Source organism: Phodopus roborovskii, unplaced genomic scaffold, assembly GCF_943737965.1.
Source record: "Phodopus roborovskii unplaced genomic scaffold, PHOROB, whole genome shotgun sequence".
Lineage (NCBI taxonomy): Eukaryota > Metazoa > Chordata > Mammalia > Rodentia > Cricetidae > Phodopus > Phodopus roborovskii.
In genome coordinates, this window is record NW_026125183.1 from 83,436 (window position 1) to 99,969 (window position 16,534).

Here is a 16,534-nt window from a genome sequence, read left to right on the forward strand (position 1 = left end):
AGTATGGACATATCTCTTACATAAATCTTTGAACTAATAAATACTGGTAACATTAGTTATGGGATGTTGATTATATGCTTGTTTTGAAGCTCCTTTTTAATCTATAAAGAGCCTCAACATTACTAGTGAAAGAGATTTTCGGAAACAATTTCATGGACCTAGCTTTGTTGTTGTATTTAGACTTTTTTCTGAGACATTTAGGATTTGAGCATGTTTTAATATTTTCAGGAAAGTGTAGTTGTTTTTATGGATACCTTTTCTTTCTAAGTAAAATGTATATATTTAATGGTTTGTGACTAAGAGACAGGAAATCCCAAGGGAAGAAATTATGGCAACCATTCTTATCCTGTTATGAAAAAAATCAAAGCTGCTACACATTACTGAACAGCAATGAGGTGATAGAAAGGAGGCAGGTGATAAATGTAACAGAACTAGCGACCCATTTCATTGAATGCATTGGTCTTTTCATGTTTATTTAAACATTCTACAAATCCTTTTGGTGTTCAACCTTAGCAATTCAAAGATTCTCAACTTTCCCGTACATGGTGGTAATTCGGCTAATTTGGTGGAAAGGCGATATATCCTTTTCAAGTTTATTTTTCTCTACTATCATACCTTCAAAGCTACTAGAGAAAAGATTATTAGATATAACTGTTTCCAAAATTCTTTACAACTAAAATATGTATTCACATTCAAATAGGAAAGTATGCCATTTATTGAAGGAGAAAGTATTCTTACAGTCTGAGATTAACTATCAGATTCATATTTCTGTCAAAACTAGAAATTCTTCTATTGATAGCCTTAAATGCACCTTTAAATTAACTACTGAATTACAAAGAAAATGTTTAATAGCTGTATTAAAAATAAAATCTGGGGCCTGGAAAGGTAGTTCAGATATCCTGAGTTCAGTTCCTGGCAACCACATGGTGGCTCATAACCACCAGTAATGATATCTGTGGCCTTTTCTGACTTACAGTTATATATGCAGGCAGAACACTGTATACATAATAAATAAATAAATCTTAAAAAAATAATAAAATACTTCGTTGTTGAGATTGCACTTTATACAAATAAACTTTTTTTCCAAATATAATTTCCTTAGACTTTTTTTCCCTTTTGTCTTAGCATTACTTGAAATTGTCTTCCCAGGCAACTGCAATGTGCATCATCTCTCATATTTCAAATTTGTCATTGCACTATTCCCTTTTATGACTAATTTTATTGTTTTTGAATACAGAGATTATTTGTATTTATACTGAATATGAAGTGAGAAAATTTAGAACAATGAGAATAGTGGATTTCAATTCTTAGAACGTAGATTATGAATGTAACACTGTATAAGATAAAAGGAATTTTGTAAAGCAATCAGTTCTCTTCATTCTAGGAAAGCATCAGTGGCACAAAAATGCATTGTTTTTAATCTAAATCCCAACATAATTTTCATTCTTTTTACAACCAGTCAAAAGCTCAGCAAAGTAGTTTGCAGATGTTTATATCTATGATCTCTCTCCCATCTTTTGCTGTTTATGTGTCCCACTTGAAAGAGATCTTTCTTATTTTTAATATAAAGCTATTGTGTTTTTCCTCAGAAGAACTGAAGTCCATTATATTAAGTATTCACTCTGAATGGGAAGTGAATTTAAAAGGTTGACTAAAATATCCAAACAAAAATAGTTAAAATGAAAAAACAAACAAACAGTGAGATATAGAAAAAGGTAACGAAATTTAGAACACAATTGTATGAAAATGCTATAATGAAAGCCATTTTTTGTATGCTAACCCCCCTCCAAAATAGAATAAAAAATGTTCTGACATTAAGTAGTGGTAATGATTATAGAATGATGATAATATTTAAACAACATTGTATAGAAAGAAGAAATTTAGAGGTAGTAAGTTTTTAGAACTGGAAGAGAATTTTATAACATCCAAATATTAGCAACTCAAATTTATTTCTTTTCTTTCAGTATATAGTCTCATTGCTACATCATCACCTTAGATTGTTATTAAACCCATTTTGTATGGCATGGTTTTATTTTCTTTTTGATGAATTAGGTATTTTCAAGTGGTGGATGCTTATATCTAAGAAGCGTAAGTTTTAGATACTATACCTGAGCAGCTTAGGGTAAGGTTTAATTATTGTAACACCCAAACAATGAGTTTTCTTTATTTTCAACATTTTAAATACAAGCATTTCTTAAGTGTATATTTTTGTATTTTTCAATAGGAAACTTAGGAAATAATTGAATTCTCAGTTTTTGATTGCAGTTTAATGATTTATTAAATGTTCTTACTAGGCTATGTCAATTATACTTAATAATGCATTTTATTTCATTATTTTTAGGATTTCTCTCTGTATCTCTTCTGGATCAGGAGTGTTGTAATTGGCTTTTTCAATGCACTGTTGAGTTGGGTGTGGTGGTGCATACCCATAATTGCAGCATAGGGGGCATAGGCACTGTGGTCCTTATAACTTCAAAGCCAGACTACCAACATAGCTCAACCCTGTCTGAAAAAAGAAGTTTCTCAAAAGTATTAACCTCAAAGATTTAAGAAAACAGATATTGTCATCCAAAAGCATTAAAATTAACCACAAAGTTCTATAAAATATAAAATCTATTCTTGCAGGAAAATACTATCCACAAAATAAACAAGTCTTTAAGGTTGTTTGGATGTTCTAAATGTTTATAATCTATAAAACTGGTATTTGTTATATCTGTAAGATGATTGATAAACTGTCAATATACAGATTTTTCTGTTGAGATTATAATATAATTACATTTATCCTTTCTTTTTCTTTGCTCCAAGCCCTCCCATATACCCTCCTCATTATGCTTCAAATTCATGGGCTCTTTTTCATTAATTGTTATTGAATGCATGTATGCATATGTACACACACACACACACACACACACACATATATATATATATATATACATATATATATATATATATATATAACCTGTTCAGTCCATATGTTATGTATATGTATGTTTTCAGTGCTGACCATTTGCCATTGAAAATTCAGTTGGTTTGCTCTTCCCTGAAGCAAACTATTTCTCCCCCTCTATGCTTTCCTCAGCTGCTTGTAGATCTTTGTATAGGGTTGAGACCTGGTATTTTTAAAATGAGCACTCTAAAATCAGGTGTGGCTGGGGGCACACCTTTAATCCTAGCATTGGGGAGAAAAAGGCAGGGAAGAATCAGGAGTTCAAGATCACATTTGGGTATATAACATGTTGAAGACATCTTGGCTTTCATGAGACCGTGTACAAAACAATTTTTGTTTAAACCCTGCAAGCATTAAGTGTGCAATGAGAATTCTTCAGAACTAAAATAGGAACTTCGTTGCTAATATTATGTGAAAAGTTTTTCTTTTGAGATTTTATTCCTCCAAAAAAAATTATACCAAGTATCTTATTTCAGTCAATTGTGAAACATTTTTGCAGTCTCTCCTATACAGTTTTTATTTAAAAGCATCAATTCAAGCATCAAGGCATGGTTATGCATACTTGTGATCTTAGCACTTGGAAGGTGGAAACGATGTTTAGAAATATGTGCTCATCCTGTACTATATAGTATATTGTGGAATATAGTTTAAGTTGTGTTAATTAATTTATATTGTGGAATATTTGTTTAATGATGCAAAGATGTGTTGCATTTGTGTAACTCTGTGATGTTGTGTTACTTTGTCTGCCTAAAAAAACCTGATCGGTCTAATAAAAAGCTGAAAGGTAGGAGGACAGCTGGGGCTGCCAGGCAAAGAGAATAAATAGGAGGAGAAAAAAGAATGAAGATGGAGAGAAGATACCATGGGCCAGCCACACAGCCACACAGCCACACAGCCACACAGCCACACAGCCACACAGCCACACAGCCACACAGCCATATAACCACACAGAAAGCTACAGAGTAAGGAGGGAAAAAAGAGATGTAGAATATAGGTAAAATTCCAGAGTAAAAAGGTCGATAGGTTGAATTAAGAACAGCTGACTGAAAACAAGCTAAACTAAACATTCATAAGTAAGAATAAGTCTTGGTATATTTATTTGGGAACTGGTTGGTGGGTCCCCAAAGAGTTTAAAAACAAATACTGCAATAGGAAGTTCAAGCATAATATGACAACGTGATATCTTGTCTCAAAAGAAAAAGAAATCACACATCTAAAAAACAAACTAATAAAAATTAGTAGGACTGTATGTAATTTAAATGTTTCTCAGATGCCTAAGTGCAATTAATTTACTGGTAATTTAAAAAATTGTTTGGACATATAGTTCAGTTGGTAGATTACTTGCCTAGCATATATGAAACCCTGAGTGTCGTACACATAAACTGGGTGGCATGTTAAATAACTAAGGAATTAAAGGTGGCCAGGGGTAGGGGTCACAACTTGAATATTATCCTTGGCTACATAGGACAATTCTGGGCTAGAGACTCTGTATAAAAAAATTTACAAATATGTAAGCTAACAGAGGAAAATCAAATGTCCAATATTAAAAAGCAATTGCCTTGTACATGGAGTCTTATGTGATCACTGTATTTTATTTAGCAGCCATATAAGCAAACACATAAGGCTACCCTAGATAGTTTTCTATTTTAATAGCAATTTTTTGAAAATAAATCTAAACTTTAATACTGGTTTGCTTTTAACTATTCTTCTAGCTGCCTAATACATTCCACTTAAATCGTATCTCTGTTAATGTTCTAATACTATAAGAGGGATAATTAAAGGTTCTACTCAGAAATATAACACTTCACAGGACTGGTATACAAATAAATCACATGGAAAAACAACCAAAAACTTTAAGTTGAACATCCTATTAATTAATATTGACCAATAGTTCATACTCTGAAAAAGACTAATGATGAAGTTTCTTTATCCTACTAATATGGCATCACATATTACTATCCAACAAAGCAATTTGTAATCAGAGGTTCTATAAAATAATAAGAATGAGAGGATTTAGATTCCTAAAGCACTGTGAGAATTTTGCAATGGGAGCTAATAAATAACTAGTTACATATGCCATTCCCAATGATGTGTCATACATGAAGGCACAAGTTGTGATCACTGTTTTGCACATGAAGGAATCGAAATGTATGGTTTGTTGTAATAGTTTAAAAATCCTTCAAAGTCTCCCAGTTCTACAAGTCAATGTAGATCTACTCTACTATGGTCCTAAATTTTGTTACTACTCAAATTTAGGTAGCTTAGATTTGGACATTTCTCTGTTAGGACTTCCAAACCTCTAGAAATTATGTAGACACTAAGTTGTGACTTTCTAAATGTGATCTGGGAAACTGGGCCAATAATTCTATGTTAACCTTACTTAGAACTATAGTTATTTAAAAGTGTCATTCATGCCTCAGTCTTCCTATTGACATAAAAGCAATCATCAAGACCTAGGCTCTGTTTCTTAACTTGAGGTTAATATTCTTCAGCTCCATGTCCTCCTCCTACCCGTCTGCTAGAATTCTCTTCCTTTCCACTTATTTTTCCGCCTTTCCCACTACCCAGAATCATAAATCATTTTAATGATATAGAAATGAATAAAGAGAAACACAAATATAAATTTTTACTGCCACTAAGTAGGTTTTGAGGAGCAAGAATATAAAATGGAATCTATGGAGTGGGAAATCTCAACTTGGCTACTTCCACTTCCTTGTCCACACACATAAATACAACCTTAGTAGTTGCACGGAGACTAAGCCTGCATCATTTCCCCCTCCTCTTCAATGAGCAACATTTAGTGAATAATTTTAAGTATTAGAGAGTTCTATCAAGAACCTCTGTTACTACCAATTCCTCTTCATTTTTTTTGGTGTTTAATTTGTAGGAAATTATGATACTGTATTTGTTCAAAGTATGTGTAAAATCAGAGAAAGTGGGTTATATGTTTAGTAGTCACTGTATTAATGAGCTTCATCAATCGTGTGACATCTGTGTTGACCCTGTTTCAGACAAATGAGGTTTTTGGGTTACTAGATAGCTGAATTTCTTATGTACATGATATTTTACTATGTGTATATAATAAATTAAACTATATATTCTATTATTTACAATATGCAGCTATATATGTAAACAATAAAATTATACAAGTAAGACATATGGTTCAGAGATGCCATTAGATATAATAGTTCCTAGATTCAGTTTTACCAATTCACCATGCTTTTCCATAATATGTTTTAAGTTTAGTGGTATATATTTTATAATGTAAGAATGCATAATGTTCTTACGTATTTTTTAATTGAAAGCTGGAAACGTATTTTAAGTATTCTTGAAATTCAACTTTTGGGAAATTATGTATATCCAAAGAGATTTTTTTCTTAGTTTTCTTCACTTGTGGTATTTATACTTACACATATTTCAGACACTTCTTGTAGATCCTGCTCCTTCTGTCCCAGGAAGTCAGAGTGAGTTTAAAATTCCCACTATGTCATGTGAAGCAGAAGGGAACATCAAAGTTTTTTGGACCTCCACTTCTTCATCTATATATTTTAAAATGTAGCGCCTACTAAAGTAACTAAAATATATAAATAGTCACTGCAGAATCTAGTAATAAGATATTATAGCAAAATTAATGCTGTGTCTATATTATGTAAACACTGAAAATTGGATAATTTATGAGGCTTTCAGATGCACATCATTAAAAATTTGCAAAAAGAAATCTTACATCATTTATGTGTGAGACTAGTTTATTTAAGTTTTTCATTTACTCATTTATTTTGCTTAATTCTTAAAAATTATAGTGTTTCAGTAGTTTATCACATAATGTGGATTTTTTAATATAAAGTTGGATAATCACATTATGGAATGCAATATTTTTATTGTGTATTTTAAGAAGAACCATGATTCAGGGAAATTATACTAAGGTAATTATAAAAAATTACTTATATAGAAGAATGCATTTTATAATTAAATCCTAAATGTCAAGCTATTCTATTACCTTTATTCATTACTTTTTTTTGTTTTTAAAAGTAATGCATTCATTGTATAAAACTTTTTAAGTTCAAAAACGCAAATGACTAGTATAAATTAGTGATAAACCAAAAATGGTATTATATAATAAAGTCACTACATTTATAGAAAATTGGTCTTACAAATCAGTTAAAAAAGGTGACTATCATAATTTGAAAATGGGTATATGTAATGAATAATAAGATCCATCAAAATAATATAGTAACGACTGAAATACAATCAAAACAGCTATCATTTACCTTTTACTAATTCTCAGATTAGTAAAACCTACATAAGATTCAAACAGAAGGTTTGAGGTAAATAAAGTTTTCAGATTATTTCTATTCTAGTATTGTATGATAAGGAACTACCAACTCAAAGATGTATGCAAAATGAAATATATAATAATGAATATTTCTTAAAATAATGAAATAGTAGTATGAAATTAACCACTATGTGTGTGTGTGTGTGTGTGTGTGTGTGTGTGTGTGTGTGTGTGTATATATACATATATACAAACAATATGATTAACTATGAACTTTGTCTACATCTGTGCCTACATCTAATGGTTATTAGCATATATTAATTATACATAATAATGAATTGCATCATGGTATTTTCAAACATATATATACTGTACTTTGATATATTCACCTCCTATTCCTCTCTCCTATTCATCTCCCACTTCTGATGATCCCCTTCTTCCCATCTAGTCACATTTCTGCTTCCATGCCCTCCTTCAATTTCTTTCTGTGTGTCTCTCTGTCTCTCTTTTTATATCATTTTTGATGACTTTGAATTTTATTAGAGCTGTTTGCATGGTACTAGTTGAGGAATTATTTATAGGAACATGGGCTTATTACTGTAAGCTATGGAACTAAAGAAATGTATTTCCTTTACCTCTGAAGCTATTAATTGCCTGTAGATCCCAAGGGATGGCTGGGGCTGATGAGTCTTTCCCATGGCTATTAATACTTGCTTACAGGTTAGGAAGTAAGGTGTGGGTTCAAGTCAGTTAAGAGGGTAAACAGCCACTCTTCTCAGATATGAGTCCTGATCTACAGGAAGGAATCTGCTACTGGTATGGTAAACTTCATCAAAATCACATTGCTGGGGTCATCAGCCCTAGTGGAGAAGCTACATCTATCATTTTGCAAAGTGTACACTATGTCCTCATTAAATTGCTGCCTAATAACTATGTTTATGCTCCGATTAGTACACCCATCACCTTTGGTTAGAGAAGCTTCTTTATGCTGTGGGAAGTGGTAAATGCAGAGACCTATAACTGGTTAAACTATAATTACACTTTTAAAATATATTCCTGAAAATGTATTTAATACATCAAAGAATATAAACAATTTTAGAATCTTAAATGTTTTTGCATTTTTTGGTATATATTAATTAGGTGGATCTTATGGCAGACAGTAATATGCTCTTACTAATGTTCTCATATAGTTATTGAATGGGTCCTTAATAATGTTTGCTCCTAGACTTTGGGTATTTTGTCTTTAATTAGATCTTTTCTTTTTGCCCATGTATAGGCTTTGTTTCTATGACAAAAAAATAATTTATTACACAGAAATGGATTTTTCTAAGTTTGTTGTTACTTTTTATCATATTGCCATTTTTTTTTAATCTTTGCAGACTTGGGTTGGCAATAAACGAAGAAAGATGAGTAGTAAGAACTCTGAATCAGGAACAGCAGGAACTGTTTCTGGTACCTCATTGGCAGCTCCAGACATTACAGTCAGAAATGTGGTTAATATTGCACGGCCTTCAAGCCAGCAATCTTCTTGGACTTCTGCCAGTAATGATGTCATTGTAACTGGTATATACAGTCCAGCAAGCTCATCAAGTAAGCAAGGGACAACAAAGCATGCAAATACACAAATTACAGAAGCACATAAAATTCCTATTCAGAAACCAGCCAGTAAAAATGACACTGAATTTCAATTGCACATTCCTGTTCAAAGACAAGTAGCACACTGTAAAAATGCTTCTGTGCTCCTAGGGGAAAAGACAATTATTTTGTCAAGACAGACAAGTGTACTAAATGCTGGAAACTCAGTGTACAATCACACAAAGAAAAACTATGGAAGCTCTCCGGTTCAAGCTTCTGAAATGACAGTACCTCAAAAGCCATCTGTGTGCCACCGACCTTGCAAAATTGAACCAGTTGGGATTCAAAGGTCATATAAACCTGAGCATGCAGGTCTGGCATCACATAACTTATTAGGGCAAAAGCCAGCCGTTAGAGATCCTTACTGTAGAACACAAAACTTGGAAATTCGTGAAGTGTTTTCACTGGCAGTCAGTGATTACCCTCAGAGAATTATGGGAGGAAATACCACACAGAAGCCTGGTTCAGCAGAAGGAACTTGTTTGTCCATTGCCATGGAGACTGGAGATGCAGAGGATGAATATGCCAGAGAAGAAGAGCTGGCCTCAATGGGAGCACAGATAACAAGCTACTCGAGGTTGTATGAAAGTGGTAATTCCTTTCGAGCTGAGAACCAAAGTACAACTTTGCCTGGACCAGGAAGAAATCTGCCAAATTCACAAATGGTGAATATTAGAGATTTGTCAGACAATGTACTGTATCAAAATAGAGACTACCATTTGACACCACGGACCTCACTGCACACAGCATCTAGTACTATGTACAATAATACTAATCCATCACGGAGTAATTTTTCTCCACATTTTGTATCATCAAACCAATTGAGGTTATCACAAAACCAAAACAATTACCAGGTAAGGTATAAATTTATTTTATGAAGATTTTTAAAGTCATGCTTGATTTTAAAATAATGTTTGTGGATAATTACATTATGGCCTAGGTCACAATTCATACTTTTAAGTAAGTTGAGATTTTTATTTGAAAATGGTGGATTGTTGTCAATACCTTGAATCTTTTGTTTATCAAGTTTAAAAATGATGAAATATTTTAAAAATATAAAAGGAATATAGTCACTCAATAACATCTTACCATTACATCAAAAATTTTTTTGTTTAAAAAATGGTACTTCTATATGTAGCATAGCATTTGCCACATCTAAAATAAGATTAAATTGCCTATTTACCCAATTGCCTACCTTGGATTCGTAGACTGGCAAGCCAATGAGCCATTCAGATGTCAATGGCTAAGAACTTGTAGTAGTTTAGCCAACTGATTTGTCTAAAAGTATATGCCTGATTCAAGTGTTAAGTTGACCATCTATTGTATGGCACTTATTTGGAAAAGATATATCTAGAGTAGAACTTCAGTAAACTTTAGGCCTGGGAATAAAACAGTATTATTATTTATTGTTTTACAGATTCATTTATTTAGGTATGCTTAAGATAATCTCTTTAACTGTGAAGTATAAGTATGCCTCAGAAACTTTCTTAAGGTCTCTCCCAAAAAAGATATGATTTTTTGAGAATCTGAATAAGAGGGTGTGGGTGCTTGGTAATTTCCTTTGCTACTTCCTTATTTGTTCAACCACAATAATGAAGGAAAAATGCTCCCAGGATGTTCCCAATTTAGGACATCATTTTCTTCTAACTCTCTCTACCTTATAGTTTCATACTTCAAAAATGGAAAACAATAGCTGACTGTAGTGGTACATATCCTTAATCACCAAAAGTTCCTGGTTACCCTAATTTACATAACAAGTTCCAAGCCAGCCAGGTCTATATAGTGAGGCCCTGGATCAAAATAAAAATTCTGAAGAGCAAAAGTCAGAGTGGGGGGAAGAAGAATGGAAAAATAATGGTATAGCACATTTCCTAACTTGTGTCCCTAACAAAGAGGAAGTTGGTTATGATTAGTAGTTACTTCATTTTTCAGTTTGCTGTTTACTAAAATGTATACTTAATATAATATTGAATTATACCATTAATGTCCTCACTATTATGGTGGAAGCGTCACCCAAGTTTCTGGCACCCATATACCTAAAGAGTCTGGGATGTTATGGTGGAAGTTCCAACCAAGCCCCCTCCCCCATTTCCCTCTATGCCTTTTTACATCTCAGAAAGCCTGCCAAATGATGACCCCTCCCCCACAGATACTTAAGACCACTCCCTCGGGGTATTTAAACTGTACCCCAGAGAACAGACTCGTGGTTTTTCCAGACTCCTTTTCCTGTCTTCTCTCTAGAGGGCTGGAAGGCAATCCTGGAGCATTGTATGCTATAAACATGGGCTTTTTCTAATTGGGTCTGATTTGGATTGCTGCATCCACAGAAAGGCTTATGGGCATGTAGAAACTTCACTCATCACTTTACACATCCTCATTTTTTATTCTTTTAGTGTTTTATTTTATTATTGATTGATCAATTTATCATAAGGACTTGATACACAGTTCTGTTTGGGCTGAACTATGTATGTAGACAAAACTGGCCTAAAACTTGTTATCCTCTTGCCTTTGCCTTCTGAGTGTTGCAATTATAAGCATGTATCACTATTTCCTGACAGTGAATTTATTGTGATAATGATAATGTTTATCATTTTTGAACTATTACCAAATGTCTCAGGCCAATCTGGGCTACATAATTAGGCTGTAACTTAAGAGTATACTAATGTATATTAAATGTATATACCCTGGTTCTCTTTTGCTTATTACTTGTATAGAATATATTTTTCATGCCTTTAATTATAGAATATGGGTATCCTTGAATCTAAAATGAGTATTTTGTAGAAAAATGATTATTTAATTTTGTTTTTGCTTTCTCTATTCATCTATTCTTTATTTTGACTAGAGAATAAAATCCATTTACACTTACAATAATTATTGGCAGGTAAGGATTTACCATTGTTATTTCTTAGTTTGCAGTTCCTTTTTTCTTCTTTTCCTGTCTGGATGTCTTAATTTGCAATTTAAAATTTTTTGTTAATAATATACTTTTATTCTATTTTTGTATTTTGTATATCTAACATTTTTATTTCTTGTTTTATTATTATCATTAAGTCAATAAAATATGAAAATAAATTCTAATAAGCAAACTAGTAGATTCTCTTGGAATGCTTTGTTAGATTTATTTTCTTTCTCTTAATAGATACTAGGTATCCTGTTTCTCTTCATATACTATGTTTTTTTATATATTAGTAATTTGGGGAGGAACAAACTTTATTAGTTTTGGCATTCTGGATTCATGGAGACATTCAGTGGTGAGTTTAGCGTAATGTTTTCACTGGTTAGTCTAGCATAGTATTTGCAAGTTCTTTCATAGGTTTCCACTGAGTCCTTATGCATATTTACCAATTCCTGTTTTAGTGGCTATGTTAGAATATTTTAATTGGTCTGGTCTCACTCTTGATTCTTAAGGGACCATTAGTCATTCTATTATATGTTTCAATCACTAATATCTTTCTCCACATTTCTTCCTAAGATTTTCACAACCCTTGTGTTTCCTACCATTTCCTCTAGCCTGAGAGGTCACCTGCACCACTTTGTCTATCTGAACTTCCAATTAATAGACTAATCCCTCAGAAAGCCTGAGATACATTACAGTAATGAAAATTTCAATCAAATTAAATCTGCTTCTTGATCACTGAAGAAACTAGGAATTCAGCCAAAACTGCCTGAAGTCATGTCATGCCACACTAAAAATTGGTCTAAAATGTGTCAATAAAAATGCCATACATTTTACAGCCACACTGACCGTGGCATTTTCTTAGTCATTTGCTTAGTTTCTGTAGGTTTTGATAGGTTTTCAGCTTCTCAGAGCTGCCACAATGCTGTTTTAGTTCTTCACTACTTGTGTTTACTTTTTGTTTGTTTTGATGTAGAGACCCAATATTTAGTCTTTGCTCTCTTGGAAGTGCCTATAATGGCTTGCCTCAGTCTTGAAATCCTCATGGCCCAGATTCCCAAGTCTAGTTAGGGGTTCTCACCTTCATCTAACTAGGTGTTTATTTAGTATTATCTTGGTGGAACAAGTTTCTAGAGCTTCTTAGTTCTTATTGTTGCCACAGCCTTAAAAAAAACAAACAAAAAACAAAAAACAAATAAGCAGTAGTTTGCTTTGACAAAAAATTGTGTGCACAGAAAAGATTTGGTAAAAACACTAGGCAAACCCTCCAAAGACAGTATTTTACTGACAGCAATGAATTTTCCATTTCTGCCTGGAGCTCAGATCTGTTCTGTTACTAGTCATGATATAAAATTACTTTGTTTCAGTTATGGAAATGTATGGAAAACTTACTATTAACATTTGATAAGCATATTTTCTGAAATCATGAATCTTAATATTTTCTCAAATGTCTTTATATGGGCATATTTAGATAATATTTTCAAATGTTCTTGAGGGTTTAATTTCAAATTTGTAATTGTATACTGCCTACTGCCTTTGAATCAGAAAATAATCTTTCCAGATACATTTTTTATTATTTTACTTATAAATTTGCATTATTTTACAGCCAGTATCATAAGAATTGCAAATAAAGTTAATGATTTTTATGTTATATCTGAAGACATTTTCTAATTTCATTTACATATCTTAGAATTCCAAATTCTTGATCTTCATCTTTGAGGCTTATAAAATTTAACTACTAAAATTTATGTAGAAATAAACTCATAGCATCTAGGTTGTCAATTGTAAGGATTAAATGCCATTGTACTATCATTTAATGAAAAATGCTATTATTAAAATTTTATTTGTAAAGCTGATCTACTCAGAGCCTTGATACAGATTTTGTAGGGAGAAGTGTGGAAAAAATTTTATACATGCACCAAGACATCTTTTTTTTTCCCAGCCAACCTAAGCTGGAAGAAAAAAAAAATACCTAGTATTCTTTCTGATTTTTTTGTCCCTAGCCTTTAGTTGTTAAATATGTGTGTATAAGATTGCAGAAATATTCTTTAAGTCTAAGAAATTAGAAAGGACTCCATGAGACTTGGAAAAAAGTGGGACTTTATGGAAGGGGGTAAGGAAGCCAATAAAATAAAATGGAAGGGGAAATACTCAGGGTAAAAGAGAATACAGGGGATATTGGAGATTAGCAAGATGAGGAAGGAGTGGGTAGAATATCAATCAACAAAAATGAAATATGTATAAAATGCCATATGGAAACATGTTACTTTGTGAGCTAATTTAAAATATACATAAAGTAAATGTTCTTTTCAACCAGAAGCAATTTCTTCTCCTATTCTCATGTTCTTACTCTGTGAAAGAGTATTTTGCATATTGTCATGTTTGTCTTTTTATTGTTTTAGAAAGTTATAGCAAGTGAACAGCGAAGGTTGTAATCAATTCAATTAATTAAAACATATTTATTGACTTACCATATGCCAAGCAGTATTCTCATGTTATACACCTTATAATTATTTAAAAAAAAAAAAAACTAGACCTCTGACAATTAAGCATTGTGATTGTCAGGCATTAATGCTCAGCTAGTACCAGAACAATTGAAGGAAAACTAAAACATTGATTTATGAATTTCTTACAGTTGAGAGATAGTTAATGCCTAATTGTTTCAGTTAATCAAATTGCATTTAATAAAAGGCTAATTAATAAAAATTAATTTCCTAACTCTCATGAAATGAAACATATTTTGCGTTGTCACTTCTATGTACTAATAAAATGATTTGAATTTTTTAAAAACGTGTCCATTGTGTATATAGAATTCTTTATAGCTGTTATAGTTAGGTTTCTGCTGCTGTGATAAGGAACAGACCTAAACTACCTTGGGAAAGAAAGAGTTTACTTGGCTTATACTTCCACATCATAATCCATTAAAAAGTAAAGTCAGGGCAGGAACTCAAGCAAAGACCTAGATGCAGCAATTGAAACAGAGAACATGGAGAGGTGATGTTTACTGGCTTGTTCTTCCTGACTTGTTCAGTTTGCTTTCTTATATATCCCAGGACCATCTTCCCATTGATAGCATGACCCACAATGAATTGGGCTCATCCACACCAAATACTAATCAAGAAAATGTTCTATAAATTTGCCTAGAGGTTTGCCTACAGGCCTGTCTTATGGAGGCATTTTCTCAATTGACATTTTCTCTTTTCAGATGACTCCAGCTTGTGTCAAGTTGACAAACTTAATACAACTGACCCTTGTCAGCTGAACACACACACACAAAAAACACATCACTATTAAACCATAAGCTCTTCTTTCTTGTTTCCAAAATGTCATAGTACTATCAATAGCACAATATAAAAGATACTAACTTTTAAAGTTCCACAGATTTGAAAAATATCAACAATTTAAAAAGCCAAGTTCTCTTTGAAAATTCAGTGTCTCTTTAAAAATTTGAAGTCTCTAAAATATTCAAGCCGTCATAACTGTGGATTCTTATAAAAAAAGAAAACAACCTAAATACTTTATTGCTCCAAGAAAGGAAAATATATAGTCACAATCAAAGCAACACAAACCTAACATCTGGCAGTGTAAATCAAATCCTGTAACTGAATGTCTTACATCTAGAATTCACCTATTTTCTGGGCTCCATAGAATTTGAGCATTTCCACTTCTCCAGGTCTGCCACTCACAAGGCAGACAGATCATTTTATAGGCTCAAGCTGGCTCCATTCTAAAGCTACTACTACCTTTAGTGGTCATCCCATTGTACTGGCATCTGCAAAATGCTGGAGTCTCTACATACTACACCTTGACAAATGAACTCCCAGCCTCAGGACTCCAGCCCAGTTACTTCATTCCAAGCCTTGGTATTTCCCTGTGATAGCTTCCATCCTGTGATTTCCTCTACAAAACTGAACACCTATCAAAAGTAGTGTCTAATGTATAAATAATTAATATATTGGGGTACATCATCAGTTTCAAGTGGGAGCATGATTTTACATGAAACACGTGTGTTACATTTGAATTTAATATGCTCAACTACACACACACAGTGTAATTCTAATTTGTATCCAAGCATGTATGTGTTTTTAAAATATATCCATTCTTGGCTATAAGACACAGATTTTGAACTTGTATTAAACTTGTAATTCTTGGTTGGAATGAAAGGGTTGGCCTGTTTAAGAAGTAGCTTTATGATGGTCATTAAACAAAGGCCATTTTAATCTCCCAAGCAACCAATTATATTCTGTCTTGTATCTTTGAATGTATCTATTTTTTCCATTTCTCTTCTTTTTTCCTACTTAACCTATCATAGTTTCAAGCCTGGATTACCTGTTGTGCAAATTCATATAAAAGTTTGTGTACTTCTTATATACACAGAGGCATATTAAACTTCTTAATATACAAAATATAGTTCTGCTACATAGTAGGTATACCTACCTACATAGTAGGTATGCCATAGACATTTCAACATTCTGTATTTTTTTACAGAATTAGATGGAAGTGTGTATAGCATTCCTCACTTCTACAAAGTGACTTACACTTAGCATTGTAGCACGAGTTGAATTGACATTTTGTCAGACAGTTATCCTTTTATGCCACCATGGTGATACTATTTTTTCTTGTAACATCTCTTTTTATTTTTATCAGCATTCTACTCAGTTTTTAAGGTTCAGCTGAGATACCAATCCACAAGTGGTTGTAATTTTGTCTCGTAGTACTTTATTTATTGGACATCCATTATAACTCTTACTATAGTTTCCTTTGTATTAAAATCTTTCATGTA

At 32.5% G+C, this 16,534-nt stretch overlaps 1 protein-coding gene across 2 annotated transcripts in view; it reads left to right on the forward strand.

The window, feature by feature from the left end:
* Hdx (highly divergent homeobox) overlaps positions 1-16,534 on the forward strand; it is a 117,935-nt gene that overhangs the window by 24,136 nt on the left and 77,265 nt on the right. For both annotated transcript variants that reach the window (XM_051190665.1, XM_051190657.1), the window contains one exon: positions 8,600-9,709. In XM_051190665.1, coding sequence (XP_051046622.1) covers positions 8,627-9,709 — 1,083 coding nt within the window. In that variant the 5' untranslated portion in view covers positions 8,600-8,626. The remainder of the gene's footprint in view (positions 1-8,599; positions 9,710-16,534) is intronic.